The sequence below is a fragment of the Diplotaxodon limnothrissa genome, linkage group LG3, assembly GCF_057381915.1.
Source record: "Diplotaxodon limnothrissa isolate DT_005_m linkage group LG3, D_limnothrissa_male_GT1.1, whole genome shotgun sequence".
NCBI classification, from domain to species: domain Eukaryota; kingdom Metazoa; phylum Chordata; class Actinopteri; order Cichliformes; family Cichlidae; genus Diplotaxodon; species Diplotaxodon limnothrissa.
The window spans coordinates 62,847,540-62,870,811 of record NC_140598.1 but is presented as its reverse complement, the minus strand read 5'-3'; the positions used below and the strand labels follow the sequence as shown (position 1 = coordinate 62,870,811).

The following is a 23,272-nucleotide window of genomic DNA, read 5'->3' as shown; positions in this document are numbered from 1 at the left end:
GAGTTATTTTCCAGTGTTAGAAAATCACCACTGCTCAGTGTTAGCCATTGTTAATCTTCAAAACTGACTAGGTTACTTTTAAACATATAACACTGTCAAAAGTGTTAATTTAACACTCAACAGTGTTGTATTTAACACTCAGAGGTGTGGACCCATATAGACACTCTCTAGTGTTAATTTAACACTGGAGATTTGGCTGTGTAGGGTGGGGCTAGGTTTCACAATGAGCTCACCCGAAACTCTGGCTGACTGTGACCCACACCCATTTTCACACCTTGGCTCATGTGATTAGGTCGAGGATCATCAGGGGGTCCTTTTGTCCCTCTTTGGGGGGAAACTCCCACTGGGTTTAAATCTGGGACTCTCCACCATTTGACCCTAAGAACTGAAGAAGCTTCTCGGATGAGAGGTGAAACGTCTTCAAGCAACTTAAAGAAGTCCAGACGCTTTTCTTTGCAAGCTCCTTTGACTACGATGACCTGGATGACTGAGAACCTTCACAGACATAAAGGTAACTGAGGATGGATCACAGAAAAATAAGATTTGCTTGCTTATTTATTTATTTTATTTCATAGCATATAACCCCTTTGAAAATATGCTGTAGTAGACAACAAACTCCAGAAAATCATGAATCAATGTGTGGAAATTATCTATGCAAAGGCTGAGGCTGAAGTTACAGAGGTTTTAGTGAAGACATAGCCAGTCATTTTGCAGTTTGGCACATTTGGCTCAGTCTGTGAGAGCTGAAATGTTGTAGTTATTGAACAGCAGAAATTATTTTACTTTATTTACCTGCTTGAAACATGCTTGTCTTTGAATATTTTGTAAAGAATTGCCCACACATGTTCGTAATGTGGCTTGCATGAATGTAATTTGCACAGTGAAAATAATTTCCGGGACTTTAAATTCTGAGGGGCAGTAACTTTGGCTTCTATTAGCATGATTGAGCCAATCGTGATCTTGATTAAATGAGCCAATAGAATTACAGTAAGATCCCTGCGTTTATATCAATCCCATAAATCACCGATTGCAAGGCGAGAATTCCATGTGACGCAAAATTCGAGACACTCGCTGTCATCCAATTAAATCGCTGTAACTGGGCAGAAAACTGGTGTTGTGTTTTGATGAGAAACAGCTCTGAGGCATTGTGGGAAATGGAGTTATTCAGGGAATGAGACATAACCGCAAATTTTTAAGTTTTGGAATGAAAGCTCAATTCATGCTACTGTTTTTCAAACGTGAAGCGTGACTTTGGTCTTTGTGGCTGGTCCAGTTAATTTGCGTTATGTGCTGTCGAGTGAATGGGTGTTTGGAGCTTTGTGTTTGCATCATTTCGCAAAATGTGCCTACCTGCGCTCTTAATAGTTTGCTGTTTAGCTGCGTTTGTTGGTCGTAGAAATGGTTTGTATGAGCTTTTAGCTGAGATCTTGTCATTTCTGGGGCTAACGCACAGGCGTCAGAGCCTGGAAAACCAAATGTTCCCACTCCTGCCCTCAGTCACAGCAGTGTTGGGGTTCAAGAGAAATCAAATTGTTTTAACTAGCTTACTAAACCTGTAGAGGTGCCATGTTTTGGATCATTCTGTCTTAACTTAAAGCTTTCAGTTATTAGCCCATTAACACAGGAATGAGTAATGGTCCGTATGAAGCTGAATTTCTTGGATTAAGACTTTCTTTTTCTACTTCTACCTCTGATGGCAGAGCAGCCAGCACAGTGTGTAGGTTAAGCAGCAGTATATGAAAAAGGACCTGTGTGTGTGTGTGTGTGTGTGTGTGTGTGTGTGCTCAAAGGTTCAAGTAGATTTGGCGTGAACAAACACTCCCTCTTTGTCAGGGTGGTTTTTTTTATTTTATCTCCAGGTCCAAACAGAAATGTCTTCATTTCGCAGCTCTTCAAAGTTAAAGCCCTCCAAAAAGTCTCTAGTTCAACGAGAGCTGACAAAAAGTCAATACCCTCCATCAGCCTCCACCTTTGTAAGAATAATCGCACCTACTGCACCCAGACATGACAAGCAGCTACTAAAATAGACCTTTCTGTCCAATTCATGCTCAACGAAGCAATACTCAGAAAAGCACAGCACAAGAAAAATCCCTCCATCTGAATTCTGATCACATTAAAAACACAACTATCATCGTTTCTCTTTCCGCTGGACCTCTGACCTGTGGGATCCCACTTACATCTCTCTTTATCTCTCCTTCCTCCTCCTCCTCCTCATCCACTCTCTCCATATCCTCAGCTAGAGGTCAAACTTCAGTCTGTCCTCGTCTGCTCTAATCACACCATCTCCCATCTCAATTTTAGTCTAAGAGAGAGCAAGAGGAAGCAGCGGATGCTTCACTTCATAGCCCACATTCCTGTTTTTTTAAAAACAGCATTTGCACAGTTTTATAGTAAAATCAGCGGCTTCCTCATTTCACACTTAGAAAAACAGCAAATGTTTGTGTCGATGCGCCTGCCAGGAACTCTGAGGAAGCTGTACTGATAGTGTAATTCGCATGGCTCACACTTATTTTATGGTAGCATATATGGACAGAGACACAGCCTTCTGTGAGACAGCCCTGTGTGCAGTCGGGCCCTGGTGTTTCCCTTCCTTCATTCAGCCCAACATTGTGTTCATGTTTGCTGATTTCAGCTGTTCATGTTATTTACACATATTCTGAATTTAAATTGTTTTCTCTGTGTTGCCAGTGCATGCAATAAACCGGCAGACAGCTTTGTCCATCTGCTACATGCAATCTTTGTGGTCATTACCCTGTTGCAGTTTCTAATGAATACAGATGGGTAGTTTCCCCTGTTTAAAATTCTGGCTCCATAGTAAACTGGTCAATCATTTCTCCAACTGGAGAAAGGAGCTGTGCTAACAAATCACATACAAGCAAGCATGTGACCCTGGAGAATACATTTTTCCAAGCTATTAGGAAACTGTACCGCTGGGGATTAACCCACATTCTATGTTTATGGTTATTTATTTTTATTTAAGAAATTGTCTTGTGTCCAATCACTTCTTCTCACTTGTCTATGTCCTCATGCAAATTTGTGTCAAATAGGAGAATCATCCAGCATCACCGCCTTGGATCTCTTGCACCCAAGATGACGAGAACCCCCATTTGTCAGGAAATGGCTCGAGGTAAATGACAGAGAAGGAGCCAACACAAGAGAACTACTCTAAGAAAATATAATTTATTAAACATGAACTAACATAAAGATCAAAGAAGGTTGACGTAAGGTGAAAGGAAGGAGCGACCAGAGAACATCTGAGAAACGTTCTGTAGTTTTGTACGCCCCTGTGAGCTTCCTTACATCTGTCAGCCAATCATCTGCCAGATTAGGCAAAGATCTCCTCCATGACAGTGGGAGGGGCATCTAACTCTGGCACTAGAATTGCCGTGGTAACTTATGCTGAACATATAACAAGCTGTGGACCAGGTTGTGTTCAGAGTCATGGAAAAAATCTTTTATAAAAAGCACCAAAGTGACACTAAAAGATCACAGAACACATTATACATGAAACCTGTGGGGCTGATACACCCAGATGGCCCCATGCAGTCGCATTAAAGAAGCACAAACTGTAAGCACAAAGGAATTTACATGAATTCTGTTTCAGGAATTTAGATAATGCAAGAATAAGTTTTATCTCTGGTTTCTTCCTGATAGGTTTGTTTTGTGTAAAAGAAGAGTCAAGTGTCAGTCCTAGTGTCAGACATGTTTAAGGCTCTGTGCACTGAGCCTGAAGCAGAAATCGTAGCTTAACGGAAAAGGGTTTTTTTCTGCCATGATAGCCATTATCTTTGTTTGAGATCTTAGGTTTTGTTGAACCAGGTATCACAAAGAAAACCTGTCGGACACACGATACACCGCTCAGCTACGCTCTCTGCATTTTGTTAGAAGAAGTACAAAACTTAGCCAAACACAGCAAAGTAACAACAGCACCTACCGGCATCTGAAAGGTGTAGTGGCAGAGAGCTATACAAATACAATTTTAAAAAGTCAAATAAAGTTCATTTTCACTTGGATTATAGTTGTACAAGAACTTATGTGTAGTAAGCTGGAGCACTTTTTTGAGAATTGATCGTTTGAGAGGTCTTCCAACCCTAATCACAAGGTCTTTTTTCAGTTTTGTTTTTTCAATTAGAATCAACCAAGAAACGTCCTTGCACTCAAGAGAAAGCATATAAGACGCTGGCATAGCCTTATGTGAATGGGTAGAGTTGGTACACAACACTGGAATTTCCTCAGCTCTGCATTAGGCACTAGGCATTAGCTTGTTAGTCTGTCATAAACATACAAGCCTACATACCTCAGCCTGTATGAATGTGCAATGAACCTACAACTGATTGCAGATCTGCAATAAGGTGTGTTGAAATGATGAGGTTACATTTAAGAGAAGACGGACATAAATTTGTGATGAAAAAGGGGTTAAATAAGTTATAAGTTATGTAAGTATTCAATGCTTCACCACCTATGCCTGCATGAAAACATGGGTTAACTTATTAGTTATTAAAGACGTGATTGATGTTCTAGAGATTTGAGTCATTATGGAAGAAAACGTCATGAGTCTAAATCTGCATTGTGACCTTACTGAATGTCAGCACCCGACACTCCCATCATTTACCACTTCAGCATGTCTAATGAAACTCAAATGGTTTAAAAATAATGATGATAAATATCTTTGAATGGCTGTCTTCATGGCGCAAAGGCCTTGGGTGGCTTACAGCATATGGCGTCCACATATGTGGACATCACATTTTGGGTTTTTAGACCAAAATTCTCAATTTTGCTCTACAAGCACCTGATATCCACTTATGAGGACATTATACTGCTACTGTTCTATCAAAATTTTAAACGAATATCCTCATATGTAGCTCTCGTTTTTCTTGGAAACAAAAATTAGGTAAAAAAAAAAACAAATCTGTAATTCTTTGTTTTTACATTCAATATGCCCAAATATCAAAGAGAAATTAAAAATGCATGCCATGGAAGAGTTCGGGTCTTAGGAGGTTAAGGATTAAAAACAGCTAGGTACCCTGGCTGCCTTTCATAAACACATAACCACACATAACAGTAGCAGCTCATTGAGCTGGGTATAATTTTCATTTCTATATCTGTATACAAATTTAGAACAGGTAAATATTTTAACCATATCAATGACGGAATCAGACTAAAGCAGACTGCGTTAGCTTTTTTGCGTAAAGATTCTTTAAGTAACTCCTAAATAAGTCAAACCTGACTTGAACTGTGACTGCACAAATACTTCTGGTCCTATAGAAGTCTAATGGGGAAAAAGGGTCCTGACCTCAGTAAATACTTTGCTGATGAGTTTTGGGCCCATTCACTTGCTTTTGGTCATACAGAATAAAACATCAAGTCAATCCATCCATTTTCTTCTGATTCTTCAACTAAGTTTTATTTAAATACCACCAGATCACAACAATAGTCACCTGTTCAAGCTTTATATTGCAAGGTAAAGACCCTACAATAACACAGAGAAAACCCCAACAATCAAACAACCCCCTAACAGCAAGCACTTGGTGAGAGTGGGGAAAGGCAAACTCCCTTTTAACAGGAAGTAACCTACAGCAGAACCAGCTTCAGGAAGGGGCAGGCATCTGTAGTGACTGGTTGGGGGGGAAGGGAAGGAGAGACCTTCTCTATTTTACTGTGTAGTTCACAGTTTTTTTTACTGTTTTTCTAGAATATCATTAAATTTACATAAATAAACTGTGATTTTACATGTCAAATGTAAAATAACATAAAATCACTGTAAATGTAATAAAACATATTTTCTTATTTTTTAAATATATTTTTATACATATGCATAGTTACATTGTTAACTGTGAACTGTTAAATTCAAATGTAATACTATGGAAAAATATATAAAATGATCAAAAATTAATGAGAACAATTAATAATTAAAGGAGTATTTGAATGATAATTTTGCTGAAAATTTTATGTCATCTTGGTCTGTTTCAATAATTCAGAGGTAATAAGTGAAAATATAATTAATATGAATAAAAACGTAAAAAAAAAAAAAAACATTAAACATTGCACGGCCACGCTGTGCTAATTATATATTTTAAAAAATAAATGTAGAGGTAGGAACTGCAACATTCCTGAACAGAAATAGGCCTCTGCACCTGGGGCGAGGGCACGGTCATGAAAACAATGTGACATGCCATTGGATGTTGGGACACATAACGAAATGACGCTAAACATTGGCCAATGAATTTGAACTAACAACCACAAGGTTGCGGGTATGGCTTTTGGAAAGCGCGGTGGAAGAGAGAGGTTGGTGAAAGATCATCCACTCAGTGCTGCAAGGCAAGTATGTCAAACTCAGATTAGTAGAATTAAGTTAGTATTGCTTGACCACTATGGGTCGTAGTTTACTGAGACGGTAAAAGGCATGGAATCCCTAGCTATGAAAGCAAAGCACATCGTCTGTCAGTATCCGGTCTTTAAGTGATGACGTGACAAATCCTGCTTCCGGGCCCAAAGTAGTCTCGTTTAATATGGCTTTACTGTTTTTAACATGTTTAATGTTTTGTATTTTCTTCTATTTATTCTCAAAAAGCCCCTAAAAACTTTTATTACTGCTAATCATTTTAAAGCTCAGTTTTTAAAACTGTACGATGTAACCAGTGTTGGTCAAGTTACTTGAAAAAAGTAATCGGTAACTAATTACCGATTACTTCCCCAAAAAAGTAATCCCGTTAGTTTACTGATTACTTATTTTCAAAAGTAATTAATTACTTAGTTACTTAGTTACTTTTTAAAAATACGATTTACAACCTGAATAGGTGATAAAGCAATAGATCTTTCAGCCCAATTCTACTTTTTCTGCATAATTCATCATACAAAATGTAATCAAATGGAAAAGTCTCTTTTTGTCATGGTCCTGGGTAATTTTGACCCAGAGTTTTGTGTTTCTTTGAAGTCATTTTTGTGCCTCGTGTTTATTCTGATTTTGTATTAGTTTAGGGTTGAACCTGAAGTTTGGTGTGTATTCAGCCCTACCTGTGTCTGTCCTTGGTGCTCTGTTCATGTCCCCGTGTCGTGTTGTAAATCAGTCTGTGTTCCCTGCTTTACTTTGAAGGCTCGTGCCCTAGATTTCCTGTTCTATTCTGAAGGTCTGTGTCTGTTGTCATTGTGTTCAGCTTGTGTCCTCCAGTCATCATGTGTATTCAGATCAGCTGTTCTTCCCTCCTGTGTGCGATTACCCGATTACCTTGTGTGTGTGTGTGTGTGTGTGTGTGTGTGTGTGTGTGTCGGTCTTTGTTCGTTGTCGGCTCGTCTGTGTTTCTTGGTATCTTGTTCCTTAGTCTGCGTCTCTCTGCTCCGCTCTCAGTTTTGTAGATTTCAGGTTTGCTCTTTAGTTTCTCCCAGTTTAGGTTTGTCATTACTCATGCTTCATTGCCTGTTTTTGCCACTGCCACCGTGTAAATAAACTTCACTCGTATCATCAGTTGCTGCATTTTGGGTCCTCCTTTTCCTCCACTCCACACGGCTCACTCCGCCAGCCGTGACACTTTTTAAAAATTGTTTTATTAGTTTTAACCTTTTAACTTTATGCATCAAGCAAAAATTTAATTATATGCGCCATTCTCTGACTGGAAGAAATTTGTTTAACATTTAAACCTATTTTCTGCACATTCCAGCACATAAAATAAAATATTTTTTTGTGTTTACACTCAGTCTTTCAAATAGATGCAAGTAAAACACAGCTGAAAATAAATAACATCAAAGACTAGCGATCCTGTTGCTCTATTTTCACCTGTAAAGCAGGAGTGGGTTAGGCGGATGTTTACCCTGGTGCAGGTGTGCCGCGGTCAGTTGAAGAATCCGCGAGTTTCTCTGTGAGTTTCCCATTACGCCGTTGCGCACTCGGTGCTTGCTTGGAAGTTTAGGGGGTTTTTTTCGCTGTAAAAAGAAGTTTTCTTCCCACGCACAACGGACGCTAATGTTTTTGTCACTTTTTATGGAATCAAACTCAAAATAAAGTCAGTACTTCCACGGTTTAAACGCTGCACGCTCATACTGTCTCCCGCACTCGATATATGATCCATTGTTGATCTGCACACAGCTGTTGTCACGAACGTCGCACTCGCTTACGTCACTGTCATGAGACATTCTCGCAAAAAAATCACGGTTTTCGTAACGCAGTAACGCAGCGTTCCTGCAGGAAAGTAATGGTAATCTAATTACCATTTTTGCAATAGTATTTCCTTACTTTACTCGTTACCTGAAAAAAGTAATCAGATTACAAGTAACGCGTTACTGCCCATCTCTGGATGTAACTACAGCTCATGCAGCACTATATGAATGACTAACCTCATATTGTGGATGGATTCTCTCAGTTGTTCTCCTGGCTGAAGTTTGGTCTGTTTACAGCATCCTGCCATGCGATTACATTTGTCGCTGACCATTGAGAATCCTCATGTTAACTATTGAGTGGAAAAAAGTTTGCGTGTTTATATTATGCTAACATAGCTGTGTCACTAGCGGTCACGTAGCACATCATTATATACCAGCTAGCCAAACTTCAGTAACCCTACAAACGTCACTGCTGTTTAGTTTTCTGTCTTCATTTATGTCGGAAGTGATAGCAGAGCTGTACGTTTTAATTTGTTTCCAAAATCCCTCAGTCAGGACATGCTATATTGTATTTATGTATGATGGAAGGTAGCGAGCTAACTTCCTGCTAATTTCTAACTCCGTTAAATGTCATAAATTCCGTTTTCATGGATGCCTGGATGTTAAACGTAATTGTTACACCTGGTAAAGCAGCCACACTGATCATTTTATCACAGATGAAAGAATTTAGACAGTTTTCAACTCTCAGTGATGCCGCAGTGATTGTTTGACTTATGGACCTGCAGCGGAGTTTGAGCCCAGACAAGGCTAATGATGTCAGACTTAAAGACCGGATAAGGTGCAGTTAGTGTACAGCTAGACCAGCCGCTGTCTTGCTGGCTAGCAGAGTTGTGTAAACACAGCAGTTGCAACGCCAATAGTTTCTACACCGCTAATACCCGTTAGGCGGCCCGCGACGACAGCTGCCACTGATGCATTTGTCTTAATGTTAAGTATGCAAATTAAGAACTAATAACCGAGCTGTTCCACTCAAGCAACACACCTGCACTCCTGTAGAGAGCTTGTGCTCGCCAAGATGTGCTGCATGATGAAGTAAGAGAAATAGTAAATAGAAGTAGCCCACTGTGCTAGCTTTGCCCTGTAAGATGTAAAGGATAAGCTAAGTATTTCCTTTTATTTTGTGAAAAGGAAGTAGGCTAAAGCAGCTGAGGCAAATTATTAGACTACATATAAACGTACATTGCATACATGTATTTGGATTTTGGCATTTCACAGTTTCAAAATGGGTTTTTCCAAACAAACATTTGATGTTATTGTAGCTGCAAGCATCTTGTATGCTAATTAGCAAAGAACCAGTTTCAGTTTGATTTCAATTACACCACTTCAGAACAAATCTCAAGGACCATGACTTATAATAATAATTATGATATAATCACTTGGCTTCGGTGCACCATTCGGTGACCACTGATTTAGATGCTTAAAACATAGTTGGTGTAAGAGTGCTAATTATTGCAGCTTATACACACAAAAATTCAACCATATAGTGTAGCATTTATTCGTGTCCAATTTACACCTTAAAAAATTTGGTTGCAGATTATTATGCCAATTCATCTTTGCTAAAAATTGAGAGATGACATTTTTGTGATATTTCTGCTTGGTTTAAGGACAATAACAGAGCAGGCTGATCAAAGATCTACAAATTGAAATTTTTCATTTGACTTATAAGATTTTAATGCTCAGTGCAGACTTAATAAATGGTGAAGAGGACCTTCTATCACTCTCGATCCGTCTCTGCCCATTTCTGATGAATGACAACCTAATTGCATGATGGATAATTTAATGGCACAGGGAAAGCCCCGGGATTAGAAGAAATTCTCCTCTCGATTCTATGCAAACTCTCATGTTAAGGCAAGCATTTCCACCATACATTAACCGCACACACACGTATGGCTGCGTGTGTCCATACGTGATGTGTGCAGTGGCTTGGGAAGGTTGCACTTTGGCTTGCCTCCAGCTTTCCAGATTGATGGCACATTAAAGTGAAGGGCACGTTATGCACCTGTGCTTGTGTACCGCTGGGGAACAACACACAGGTAGACAGGATGCCGCAATCAGCAAGATGACTCACACACACACAAACACATGCATATACATATGAATTATGTGTGTGACATATAAAAGAAATTAACAGAAAATCCTTTACATAAGAAACGTGTGTGCTGTAGGTTCCAGTTTAAGATTTACACAGTATTAAAACTACAGACCTGCCTAAAGAGGGTGATACAGTGTAGACTGCAGCTCTTTTATCACCTGTGTGTGTGTGTGTGTGTGTGTGTGTGTGTGTGTGTGTGTGTGTGTGTGTGTGTGTGTGTGTGTGTGTGTGTACTGCAAATGTAAACTGCAAGTCTGTCTATGCAATTTGCCACATTTCTTTCCAAAACAAGTACAGTAGTGTTTGTGTTACTGTGCACACATTGTGTGCGTATCCGTTGGAGAGTTGTCTGAAAAGCTGTACCTGTTCAATGTCTGTACACTAACACAATCAATTATGATTATATAAGGAAGACATTTGCCTCTGCTGCCTCTCTATAGACACTCGTAAGAGGCGTAATGCAGGATTATTCGTGCAGTGACTTGGAAACAGCACTGTAAATACAGTACAGGACAAGTGGTAAATATCTGTGGGGGTCCTGGGATTTGGTCCTGCGTGTGCTTGTGTCTCCCTGTGTTTGTGGCTGAATACGTTTCTCTTCACTGCAAAATACAAATATATTGGAAGCAGCCCTGTTTATCATACAGTATGCTGCCATATAGCCGCTCTTGCTCAGACATCAATAAAAGGGACACTTGATTCAGTATTACACTTCCATGAGGAATTTAGTTAAAATTGGAATGAAAGCAGCAGTAGTCCACTTGCCACACTGAGTTCTTTGGATGGATCATATGCCAGAAGCTCTGGATCTTGTAATTTAGGTTAATATCATTCATAGCAGTCTTAGAAGCCCCTGGCTGTTAAAGTCCAAACCCAGCTCATTGGGCAGGTTTTCTGTTATAAATTTACTTTGAATGACTTGTGCAAGCTGAAGTTTATGGACTGGAAACTAGATCACACTTTGGTTGGTATATAGTAGATTGCAAAAGTCTTGAACCACACTCTTTATATTTTTCTAGGAAAACAGGAGGTAGGTGCAGGGATTTGTTGAAAAACATGCTAACCTATAATAAAAAAGGTAAAAAAAAACTAAAAAAACCTGAACAACACAGCTTGAACTCTTCTAGACAGGTTTTCTTGTAATTTTTTTAAGTGGTGTTCAATAATAGTTCTCCAGGCTTCTTAAAGGGTATTCAAAGCTCTTCTTTTCTTTCATTCTTTGTCAAGATAATCCCACACTGCTTTATTAATGTTGATGTCCAGGCTCTCAGTGATCAATGGTATGTTTTCCTCTTCAGGTATGCTTTAACTGGCAGCGTGTTTGGGATTGTCATGCTAATAAATGAAGCTATTCAAGCCCTGTGTCAGGTCTTTGCTGGATCTTTTGTCCTATTTCTTAAAGACACGACTTTCTATGCTGTTCATGTGCCGCAGATAGTTCTTAGGCCTGCCACTTCTTCTTTTGTCCTTCACTTAACCAGTTTCTCAAATTTTGTAGGGACATTAGCCAATTAGCAAAACATGCTAAACTACTAGCAGATTAGCATGTTTTGCTAATCTGCTAAGAGCTCTTTAAGAATCATCTTGTTGGTAGTGGTATTTTTTTGTTGTTGATTCAATTAAAGGAAAATCGAACAAATTATATTTTTATGACAGGTTATTAGTAACAAAGTGCCCAAAAAAATAATTTAAAATTATTTGTTGTCAGTGCAACACAACACTGGTTCGTCCTTTTAGTTATTCCTCTGAAAATGATCATGTGCAAGGACTGGACTGATATAAGTGAAAAGAAATGTCCAAAGAAAAACTCTAAAAGACCTTCAGAAAGCCTGGAGATCTACTTCTAATGACCAGTTATAGAAGAAAACATAACAAGTCTAACCCCATGTTAGCAACATTTTAAAAGAATTATATAAAGAAGCTATAAAGAAAAGGGTTGCTCGTGTGTGCTGTGTGCTGATCTGCCACGGGCCAGAGCTAGGGTTGCCAACTCCCTGAAAAATAAATAAGGGACACCTCGTGGCCAGGGCCGGGCAACCCAGTTGTCTTCACCCTTCCCAGTGTGGTAGCTCTTTTTTTTGTGTGTGAAATTATTTTTTAACCATTTGACTTGAATTTGATTTAAGCAGATGCATATTCTTTGTGATATGACCATATGGGAAACAAATGATCATTTAGCCATTTATTTTTAGCTCAAAATGACAACATTAACACAGTAAAACAGGTCTCTTTCTTAAACAGAAGCCTGTCATGCTTAGCTTTTGAGGATATAAGTAAATCTTTCTTTAAAAGAACTCTGTCCTGCTTAACTTAAAATTATATAAATTAATAGAAAACAATAGAACAAAATCATTCTTGTAACTGTGCACATTTAGTGCATTTAGTACAACTGGCTTCAGTTGAGGTATTATTTCAGCTTTTCTAAAGCTAATCAGGTTTGTAAACCCACTTGTTCCCATGATTACGCATCATAACTCATCATCATTATTCATCTATGTATTACTTTTATGTATTAGTGATCTATTTGTTGTAATCATCCATCCTTGCAGTTGTTTATTACACAAAATAAGTTATATTATCACACTTCTGGCCACATAGCGCTGATATTCACTGCACATGCCCATATTAACCTTAACCAGAGGGTTTAAACAACAAACCAGTGTTTACATACCATATCTGCTTCTGCCGTGGCCTGGTGGACAAGAAATTGGTTAAGGGTTCCCCGAGCTTTCACGCCCCTCATGTTCTTCATGTGCCCACCACTAGAAGCATGCCTATGGAAAAAGTGCGCCGGCACACAGTGCAGTGCGCTTTAAAGGTGTTATGGTGTATTTTCCCAGCCAGGTGTTTCCCTTTTCCCATTCCTCCCAGTACTTTTGCAGCCTATTTTTCTTTCTCTGAGCGAACAAACATTGCTGCTCTAATGCTGGGCTTACACTGTGCGATTTTTGGCCCATTTTGAGCCGATTTTTGAGTCGTGCGACCGATTTGGTGATCGGCCCGATTTTGGCCTTCATCGTGCATCGTGTAGTATACGTGGGGTAACGAGAAGCGATTAACACCTCGAGCAGCTCCCGATCATCAATCGCTCGTGAGCCGCTCACACTGCTCACGCGCAAACACGTAAACGTCGGTGAAAAAGACGGCGCAGCACGGCAGTGCAGCGTGTGATCTGGACACAAGTGATGGAGGCACAACTTGTAGAACTTTGGAAAGCTCATCCGAGCCTTTTCGATGTGGCATCACAAAATTATCACGACCACAACAACCGTGAAAATAGTTGGATCTACACTGCTGCTCATTCACAGCTGCCTGATCATGTTTTTCATTAGCAATTTAGCAAAGTTGATGGTGGTGGTGTGTCTGTGTGAGTGAAAGACAGAGAGAGAGAGAGCGACAGATTTTCTGTTATAACCTTCATGTTATGGAGGCACAGTGTGAGCACTCAGGTCGCATCAGAGCATCGGGCCGTATAGTGTGAGACCCTGCATCGTGACCTACCAACTTCTAACCCCTGCGAGTCAATCGTGCAGTTTGAGCAGGAGCTGAATAACGTGACTGAAAATCGCACAGTGTCTGCCCAGCTTTAGGTGTACTGTCGTCCGAGACTTGCACCGCAGTGTCGGCGTTTGTTTCCCTGTTGGCCATGCTTCTTGTTGTGGTCATCTGTTGTCTTCCGGTATTTTCTCCGTAAGCGACCTTTCATCGACCAATGAGATGAGCGGTAATCTGAATTGTCATACTCGAATTGTCATAAGTGTGCTGTCAGCTCATTGGTCACAAAGCAGGAGAGGGGCTGGGAATTATGCTTTCCAACAAAGCGTTAATTCCATAAACATTTATAGACTACTTTTGATTCTCACTGTATTACGGGACAAAGTGCGTCCCTTATTAGCTCAATACGGGACGTGTGCTTTTGTTTCTAAATACAGGACGATTCCGTATTTTAAGGGACGGTTGGCAACCCTAGCCAGAGCACCTGTCAGTAAATCCTACACCACCACCCTGTGATCAGAGTAAATTAACACGTAATCAGATACAGACGCAAGCAGAAAAGCATGCACACAGAGACTTTTCCCATAAGGCCAGCTTATCTTTGCACATCACTCGACAGCACTTTTGATGTGGTGCGTATGTGTTAGAATGAGAGGTTTATACACACAAACACACACAGAGAGAGTAAGAAAGGGAGATAAAAATGGCATCTGATTTCATGAGTTTTCTTTTGGAGAGCCTCACTTCGGTCAGGGACACTGTGTGGTGGAGCTGAAAGAGAGATCAGACTCCGAACGCGTGACCACGACATGTACGTGCGTGTGTGTTGTGTGCTTATGTGGATCTCCCTGCACTGCTGTGTGTCATCATGTTAGACAGAAGGGTCTCGTGCCGCTTGATTGTTGCTGCAGTCGTACGTCTGTCTGTGTTCCCTGTACCCCTAAACTGTCATCGCCATGTGATGCACGTTTCGCCCGGCTCCGCACAGAGACCATGCGGCAAATTGATTGCATATCAAATGCAAATGATGGCTTCGCTGCCCTCAGCATGTTAATATAATGGGTTAAACTACAAGCATTGATTAAAGGGACAGTCTTCCTGTAGGGGTTTGTGACATTGAGAAAGGCGATGTTGGGTTGGTGGTGATGGTGGTAGCGTTGGCTTGACGTTATTTGTTATTTGTTACTCGGGCTCTCAAGATGGTAAATCACAGTGTCTGATGCCAAAGCAGGATGTTGAGTATTAGGATTGATGAACTCAAACGTCTTCCCATGCACACACAAACACTGAGTTTCAGTTGTGTGTGATACGATCTCAACTGGAGGTCATTTGAAGAGCAACGTCTTCAGATCTGAAACTCATCGTGGCACTCGTTGCCCTGCTCTAATTACACTTTGACGCACTCAGTGCCTCGCTGTGCCATGTCGTGCCAACAAAATGCCATATAAGCAGCTCGCTTTATTCCTACTAGGGTAGGAACTACTAGACTTCATAAACCAAACGTGTCCCAATCAGCGCTCACCCACAGTTCAGACAGATGCCAGATAAAATACAACACACACACACACAGATACGGGCACTTCCACCAGAAATATTCGATTTTGTTTGATAATGATGATTGATGCTGATCCAAAAAAACTCTGCAGCAAAAACAAACGCCGGTTGTCTCCATAAATCAATTGTTTGGGAGGGGCGGGACTGAAAGCCCACATTGATCATCACACAGGGCAAATGTTAGCATCTCTGAATCATTTATTCTGGGCCCCATTTCATACACAACATCTGCCGCACTGGCAAAGACGGAGAGCAGAACCGGTTATAAAACAATGGATGTAATCAGCTACTAATGCACTGCATGAAGCATGTGGTAGTAGTAGTTTGGCTGACAGCAGATTGAAGGCTGGTTATCTCTAACTAACTGTCAGTAACAGAGAAACTGAAAATAAAAATGTGGTACACAAAAAGTGCTTTACGATGGCTCCTGTGAACTCGCACCACATGAAAAGCTGAATCAGAGATTTTTCTGGTAACAATGTCTCCATTAAATCCATCCATCCATTTTTCTTTAACATGCAATTAATTCAAGTGATATCAGAGTGTGTTTTTGGGACCCTTGAAAGAGCTATAAATATTTGAAGTGTTGTCTTTTAAACTCCTGTCTATAGTTGCATTTTAATAAACATGGGCCATTTTCTAATGTTGGGTAAGGACTGTGGTTTTAACCCTTTCACACATAGTTGTCACTACAGTGGACAGCTATTCAAAGGCTGTTTTCTCCTATTTGTGTCAGTGTTGATGGTGCACTTGCACATAAACCATTACATTGGGCAATGATCTGTCACTCCATATCCTGCCACCCACTGGTCGTTTAATGTTACTATAGATGTATGACGTGTTTCATTGTAATTATTGTTATTTAACCCTTTCATGCATGAAATTCTGATTGTTGTTGTCATAATTGATGCATTAAAGGGTTAATTAAATAGACATGTTGTCTTTCCAGTCACTTTATCTGTAATGCCCAATAACATTGCAGTTAAAATCCAGTTTACAACCTTGTAAAAACAACATTTTTGGTCTTTGTGGATAATAAGTTTGTTTTCTGATAGTGATAAATGCAACCTTGCGGTGGCGCACCAATGAGTGATGTCACAGTGGCAAGGTCTATCACATCCATACAGTCTATGGTGGGTTGAACTTTTCCTAGAATGTATCATCTGCTGAAAATTAGTACACCGGTATAATTTTAGAAGATAAAGCTGGTATAGGGCATGCATCACACCCACTGGTGATCAGTTAACAACTCAACCACATGTTACATCACATGGATTCACAATAACAAGAGTCTCTCTAGTGTCCAGTGAATAAACAAAGAAAGGACCAAAGAAAAGATGATTAGACACAGGAAGACACTGAGAGACGGACAGTTATAAGAAAGCAAGATGTCCTTGAAAAGATAAGTGTATGTGTGTGTGGAGGAAGATCGGGGTGATCAAAGCTATGGGCGAAAAGAGAAAAAAAGAGAGGTGAGATAGAGAGAGAAGGAGAAAGCTGATGGATTGACCAGCAGGAGGAGAGAGGGAGAACGCTGATAAAGAGAGAGACAAACAGAGAGGCAGAGAAAGAAATATAGTCCTCCCTCGTGTGGCCTGTCCAGAGTGTCCGGTCTACGAGGCAGTAAATCGCCCCGGTTCAATGTGTGCTCTCCAAACGCTGCCGCACGTTATTGATAAATCAGTGTGTGTTAATGAGAGGAGCTGATGTGCCCTGATGTATCACGACACAACAATGAGCCTCGGACACACTCACACGCACACACACAGAGTCAGGCTGAAGTGTGCATGCCCACTATTGTCACACTGTCATTCCTCTTTTGTCTCTGATACAAATGCATGCAGATTTTCTCTCTGTGCTGCACACACACACACACACCAATTTGCCGTTGCTGGATGAACACTTGGCCCCCGTGCTGCAGAAACAACTCCGAGTGTTATTCTATCCTGTTAACAGAAGAGAGGAGGGTTTCCACAGCAGCTCCAGCCGGCAGTCAGAGGACAAGACAAGCTATACTGGTTTCGCTTTGATATCCAATAGGCGGCTTAACATCCTCATTAGATCATATCAACCCTGCTTACAAACACAAGCACAAAGCCGGGGTGAAATTATCTCTCTCCTACACACTCTACCTAAATTATCATAAAATCTCATCATTTGTTTGTGTTTGTCCCTGTATGAGTGTGTGGGTTTGTATGTTTGTACTTGAAATTGTGTCTCTGCTCAGGGTGGTTTGTGTGTGTGTAAGTGTGTGTGTTTGTGTGGGGCAAGATGACCTTGTTATAAGCTGAGTGGGCTGTAGTGCTGGGGCATCATTAGTATGGTTTAGGTGAGGGTTAGAGGGTGTGTGTGTGTGTGTGTGTGTGTGTGTGTGGAGGTGCAGGAGTGAGATAGCGGGAGAAATGGGGTGACAGTAGAAGAGGGAAGGTAAGGGGGAGATGTATGTAGGTCGGGCCAGGACACACAAACACACGTCACTCCGGCCGTCACTACAGCACAGGTACAAAGCGAATGTTTGAGGACACATACGTGCGCACGCACACACAATTGTTTCAGAGTACACCTCCTCCTCTCCTGCAATAGCCTCAAATGGTCTTCAACAAAGGGAACCTGAAGTATCCAGTCACAATGTAGTGACGTACTAGCAGAGAGCGGTTGACACACGATAGCGTAAACACGCACGCTTACAGGCATACGGAAAGACTGAGGTGCACGTTTGAGGTGTCTGTGGAGAGTCCCTGACACACTGGTCTGTAAATACGGTGGGCAGATTGTTAAACTGGCACACAGCAGCTCATCTGTGCTGACTCATGCCACACAACTCTCTAGATTTGAAGTTTTCCATCGGTTAATGTATTCAAAATGGCACTACAAGATTACATAATTAAATGAGCTCTGGTAGGCTGAATAAATCATTTCACTAATGCTTTCTGCTTACTTATAGGATATGGCATTTTGTGTGCTTCGTCAAAGGATTGAATCCCCACCTAAATTTGCACCAAGCTGTGTAATCTCCTTTGGGGTTCCCTGGAAAAGACCTGCAGCACATCATAAGTGGTATCAAAACTACCAACCTTTCCACATTTTTCTCCAATAGGTTGTATCAGAACATTCAACAATAACTCAAGCTGTGTAACATTCGCTATAGAGTAGGAAGCAAAGATAGATTAACTTCCAGGTTCTTAAAGGTAAAGTCAATGTAGAAGCACTTTAACCCTGCAATCTCTTCAATAACCAGCAGACTAGTAATATTGGCTTTATTTTTAAACACACAACAAGACCCATCAAACATTTTAGACTTCCTGGGACTAAAAAGGTCCAGTTACTTCAGATGGAAACAAGTAAGGATGACAGAGACCGATTTTTAATGAACAATGGCAAAAACAAGGGAAAAAAGCAGCACAGATCACTTTGCAAGTGGTCTGATGTTACAACGTTGGCTCGGAGTTAAAGATTCACTGCTGCTTTCTGGTGAGTTGTGGACTAACGTGTAACTTGAGTGAGTTAATGGTGCTCTGGGGTTGATCAGTGTTTCTCTACCTGCCTTGGGGATACTTGCACATGTGCACCTTATTCATAAGTTCATGTGTTTAGCTTCTTCTTTTTTTTACTGTGAAAGCTCTCATGTTGTAATATGTCTGTAGTTAAATCTGGGCTGAATTTTAATTTAACAGTCTCAGAGTTAAAAGAAACCAATAAAAGGCAACCAGAGCCAAAGGAGCTCATGTCAGATAACAGCGACCAATGAAAATACATGACTATTCAACAGACTGTAAGCCACAGCATGCAGAATAAGCCAAAAGAAGGCAAATGAAGCCCATGGAAACAATGGAAGGCAGTTGGAAGCAAAGTGAAGGTAAGCTGTAAGCAAGCTGGTCTGAAGTGATGCCAGGAGGAGGAAGAAGAGGAGGAGGTAGAGGCCACAGCTCGAGAATATTCCAGTTGTTTATTCCTGGCCAGGGGTCAACTGTAGCCTCGGGTAAATCTCTGAGAGGGAGGGAGAAACTCACACACGATGAGGATTCAAACTCGCACTCACCAGCTAGCATACACACAGACACACGGGGGGGGGTCCATGACACATGCACACATGATGAAGATATCTTGTCACACGCGGTGCTCATCACAGGCTTCTGTAGATCATAACTTGAAATGGAGAAGCTGGTAATGTGTCTCAAACCACAGCCTCCATACGTGCCCGTGATTACGATAATAAATCCACAGGAGTGTGAGAAGCAGTGAAGCCAGCAGGATGTAAATGGCTTTAAACAATGGGAATGGTAGCGCACGTGGCCTTTTCCCAAGGAGCTGGCACTGCCACGGCCTGTCCAACATATTTTACAACCATAATTATAATATAGAGAGCAGCTGCCTCTATGGCAGATGCTGCTTCACACGCCAGAGGTTTCCCTACGTAATTATCACAAAGAAATTCGAGTTATCGATACGTTTTTAATTCCATACTAATCTGATGGTAGGGTTAAATCTGAAAAAAAAAAATCAAGGCACAAATATAATAAAATGACATACCTGAAAAATGATGTGCTTCATCTATTTTGGTTTTTTCCCCTGTCTCTAAAGCATATATGGCTAGCTCTAACCTCAGAGTTACACCTATTCCTAATCCTTTGTTAATTCAGTGAGGCTCAAGGCTCAAGTAAGTCAGTCGACCAGTTGACCAGTGTTGCCACCTTAGCGACTTTTTTTCTAAAAAGTGACTAGCAACAAATCTGGCGACTTTTTCTGGTGTTATTGGAGACTTATTTATGACGACTTTTTGATGTGAAAGCGCGTATCACTCTTACAGTCAACAAGCGGCGGGTACTGCCGTGGGCACCTTGCCTGTGCCAAAGCGCTATCAGGGCAGGAGATGTTCACACCAATGCATCCAAACTGCAAATGAATCGCGCACTGACTGTAACACAATCAGTTCTTCTTTTGCTGTTATGTGGATCACAAGGTTTAAAACTACTTATAAACACACACAAAGTAACTCTACCAGAGTGCCTATTTCGGGTCACTTCTGCCAGTCCAAGCCCGGATAAAGGAGCAGGGTTGGAATTGTGACATTAAAAAAACAATAACTGCTAAAAGAAATTTTATTTGTAGTTCTAAATAAATTCTAAGTGCATTTAGGACATTTTTTACTCACTTTATGTCTCTTCCACGATGTCATTTCTGTCTCCAACAACGTAGGTTACAATTACATTAGCATGACCAATTATGCAAATTAGGTGATGACGTCATTTAGTGACTTCTAGCGACTTTTAGGACAGCCAATAGCGATTTTCCTTACTGAGGAGTTGGCAAGACTGCCAGTGACCAAGTCCACTCCACTTGTACGTGTGCCTGTGTTTCACGACCCAGTCCTGCCTCTCTTTATCTAAATTTAGAAAAGTATTTTCTAACAGACCCCAAAGGTTTATATCAGGGGCACAAACCCTCTTGTCCAACTTGTGCAGCAAGGTCACCCTAATCAAACAAATCAACTGTTTAGTTCAGTGTGAAAAAAAAACTTGCAAACAAGACATGTTAGTCCAAAGTGTGTTTAACCTGTTTTGAAGGAAGCACAGGGAGAGTAATGGCTGTCAGAATTACAAATGAGAGACCTCTTGACATTTTTACTTCCCAGTAAATCACTGCATGCATGGGCCACATTTACCGTAGGCTTGCAGATTACCAGAGTGTGTGCGTGTCTGTGTCAGTGTATGAGTGTGAATGTGTCCACATGCACCCTGACAAAGTCATCACTAAAGTCACAGCACAGGTTGGCTGATGCCTGTGGTGAGTGTTACAGAGCTGAGTGTATTAGCTGGAATTTACTCTGTCCATTTCCTGTATGAGCCCTGTTACGATAAACACAGGACATGTTGGGTACAGCTACCAGGAAGATGGGCTGGAATGTTTCCCAGATTCAGATTAAGTCCTGAACTCTGAAATTACAGGCTTTACAGCTGAGGATTAATCTGTCGTCTGGCAAGTCAACTAAAATTCAGTTATCCAGCAAACAGAGCAAAGAAAAAGAGGGGATTGGGTGGGGGTTACAGAGGGGAAGTGCCAAACTGGAAAAGGGGATTTGAATGAGGAAGGCCTTTACAAACTCACCTGGTCTTTTCTCCATTTTTCTCCCTCGACTGCCACATAATCGAACTTTTGATATTAATATGAGGATTTGCTTCTGGCAAAGTGACTTGTTGCTCTTCGGGCAGGGCTTTCGCTTGCTGGCGATCTGCCGGTTTGCCTGGGGGTCCTTGACCTCCCTGCGCTGGCGGATGAGGGAACTGGCAAGAGCGGCCATCTTCCCAGTGCTGACCCAGCTGCCCCCTCACCAGCCTCTGGCGGCTCGGTGGCACCCAGGTGTCGGGGGGTACCGTGGGCCACCCCCCTGCCCACTCACCCAGGGCGACGGAGCACCACTGAGGGAGGGGTGCAGAGCGGAGGAGGGGGCTTCCTAGGACGAATCAACTGGGAGGGAACAGAAAAAGAAGGAGAGGAAGGGAGGAAGAGTTGGAGGTGGAGGAAAGAGAAGGGTGGATCCTTTAAAAGCCCTCCCAAGTCTGACAACCACTGCTCACGGAGGTTTGGATGAGTGGTCGTTTGCCTTTATATGTCCTTCTGGGATTTGTGCATTGTGGTTGGGAGACCGATTCAAGTAAAGCTTTCACATGTCACTCTACCTCTGCCAGGACGAGTCATGTTGTTATCCACCCAAATTCCAGTGCAGTGTAGCCGCTATCCCTCTGACACCTCTGTCCCAGTCTAAGAGTACTCCAAGCACAAATGAAGTTTGTCTCAAAACGGGACTCGTCGCATTATAAAACCAGAACCATTAAAAAAACGATGAAATTTAGTCCTCTTCACCTGCTCAGTCCCAAAAATAAGAAGCCTGATGCTGTTCACTGGGACAAAAAAGGGGTCCACACATTAACTCTCCAAAATGACAGGAGTATCACTGTTGGGACAGCCTGTGACTCCCGTCCTTTCTTTGCCTTCACCTGTAAAAATTCTCCACCTCGAACACAGTCAGAGCAAGAGAAGTAGAGGAAGAAGTAGTGACTGTCCGACCTGAGGTATCAGCTCTGCAAGCTGATGAAGGGATGCGGCTTCTGCTGAACGGAGCGCGGCTTGTTTCCTCGGCATCTTTCAGGCTCCCCTGGAATCCCCGTCGCGTTCACCCGCGCCCTGAGAGAAGACAGGGAAAAAGACGGAGACTTGACAAATCCAGCATTTCCCAGAGATAGAGGTGACATTCATGAACGAGAGAGCGCGGGGACAGAGAGACAGACAGCGACACAGAGGGGGGGAGAGAGAGAGAGAGAGGGAGGGAAAGAAAGAGAGGGAGGGAGTGCAGTGAGTCTATCTATCCCTCCTGTCGGATCAGGCTCACCAACTCTAACAGCAGCGCACTACACCACAGCAGAGCGGAGCGCTGTGTCCTTCAGAAACTCATGCCACTTCACAGCGGGGGGGAAGAGAGATGAATGAATAGAGGGAGACAGAGAGAGACGGTGGGAGGGAGAGGTGATGAGGAGAAGGGAGTGACAGAGGAAGGGGGGGTGTGCAAGCAGGTAGCTCTGCCTTACGGTGGGTGCTGTGTTGCCGGTGCGCGTGCAAAAGTGTCTACTGGTGGGTGACAGCAGTGTGGTGTGGTTCTGCCGAGTCCACCTGCACAGTCCGCGTCCGTGTGAGAGGAAAGTCTGTGTCTCCGGTATAAGGCTTCTCTCAGCCCGATTGCACACGTGCAAGGGAGTGAATATGGGAGATGGGTGTGTGTGCATGTGTATACACTGTGAAGGTGTACGGGTGCGAGGGTGTGTGACACAGATGACCAGCATGTCGTGTAAGTGTGAGTGTGCATGTGTGACTCGCTTTCCGGCATGTTCCCGTTCACAGTGCATTCACCGAGCGTGTGCTGGCAGCGTGCTTCACACGCTCAATCCCTCCCTCCTCTCGCTCTGTCTGTCTCTCGCTCTCTCTCAC

The 23,272-nt window shown here is 41.9% G+C and overlaps 1 protein-coding gene across 3 annotated transcripts in view; it reads right to left on the bottom strand.

The window, feature by feature from the left end:
• Positions 1-22,928, bottom strand: part of fgf11a (fibroblast growth factor 11a) — a 99,578-nt gene extending 76,650 nt beyond the window's left edge. Inside the window, exons 1-2 of one of the 3 annotated variants that reach the window (XM_085349700.1) lie at positions 22,876-22,928; positions 21,398-22,474 (exon numbers count right to left, since the gene is read on the bottom strand). In XM_085349700.1, coding sequence (XP_085205826.1) covers positions 21,398-21,590 — 193 coding nt within the window. In that variant the 5' untranslated portion in view covers positions 21,591-22,474; positions 22,876-22,928. Of the gene's footprint in view, positions 1-21,397; positions 22,565-22,679; positions 22,739-22,875 lie in introns of those variants that run through there. The other 2 variants (XM_085349701.1, XM_085349699.1) reach the window with 2 other exon arrangements.
• Positions 22,929-23,272: the final 344 nt, after the last annotated feature.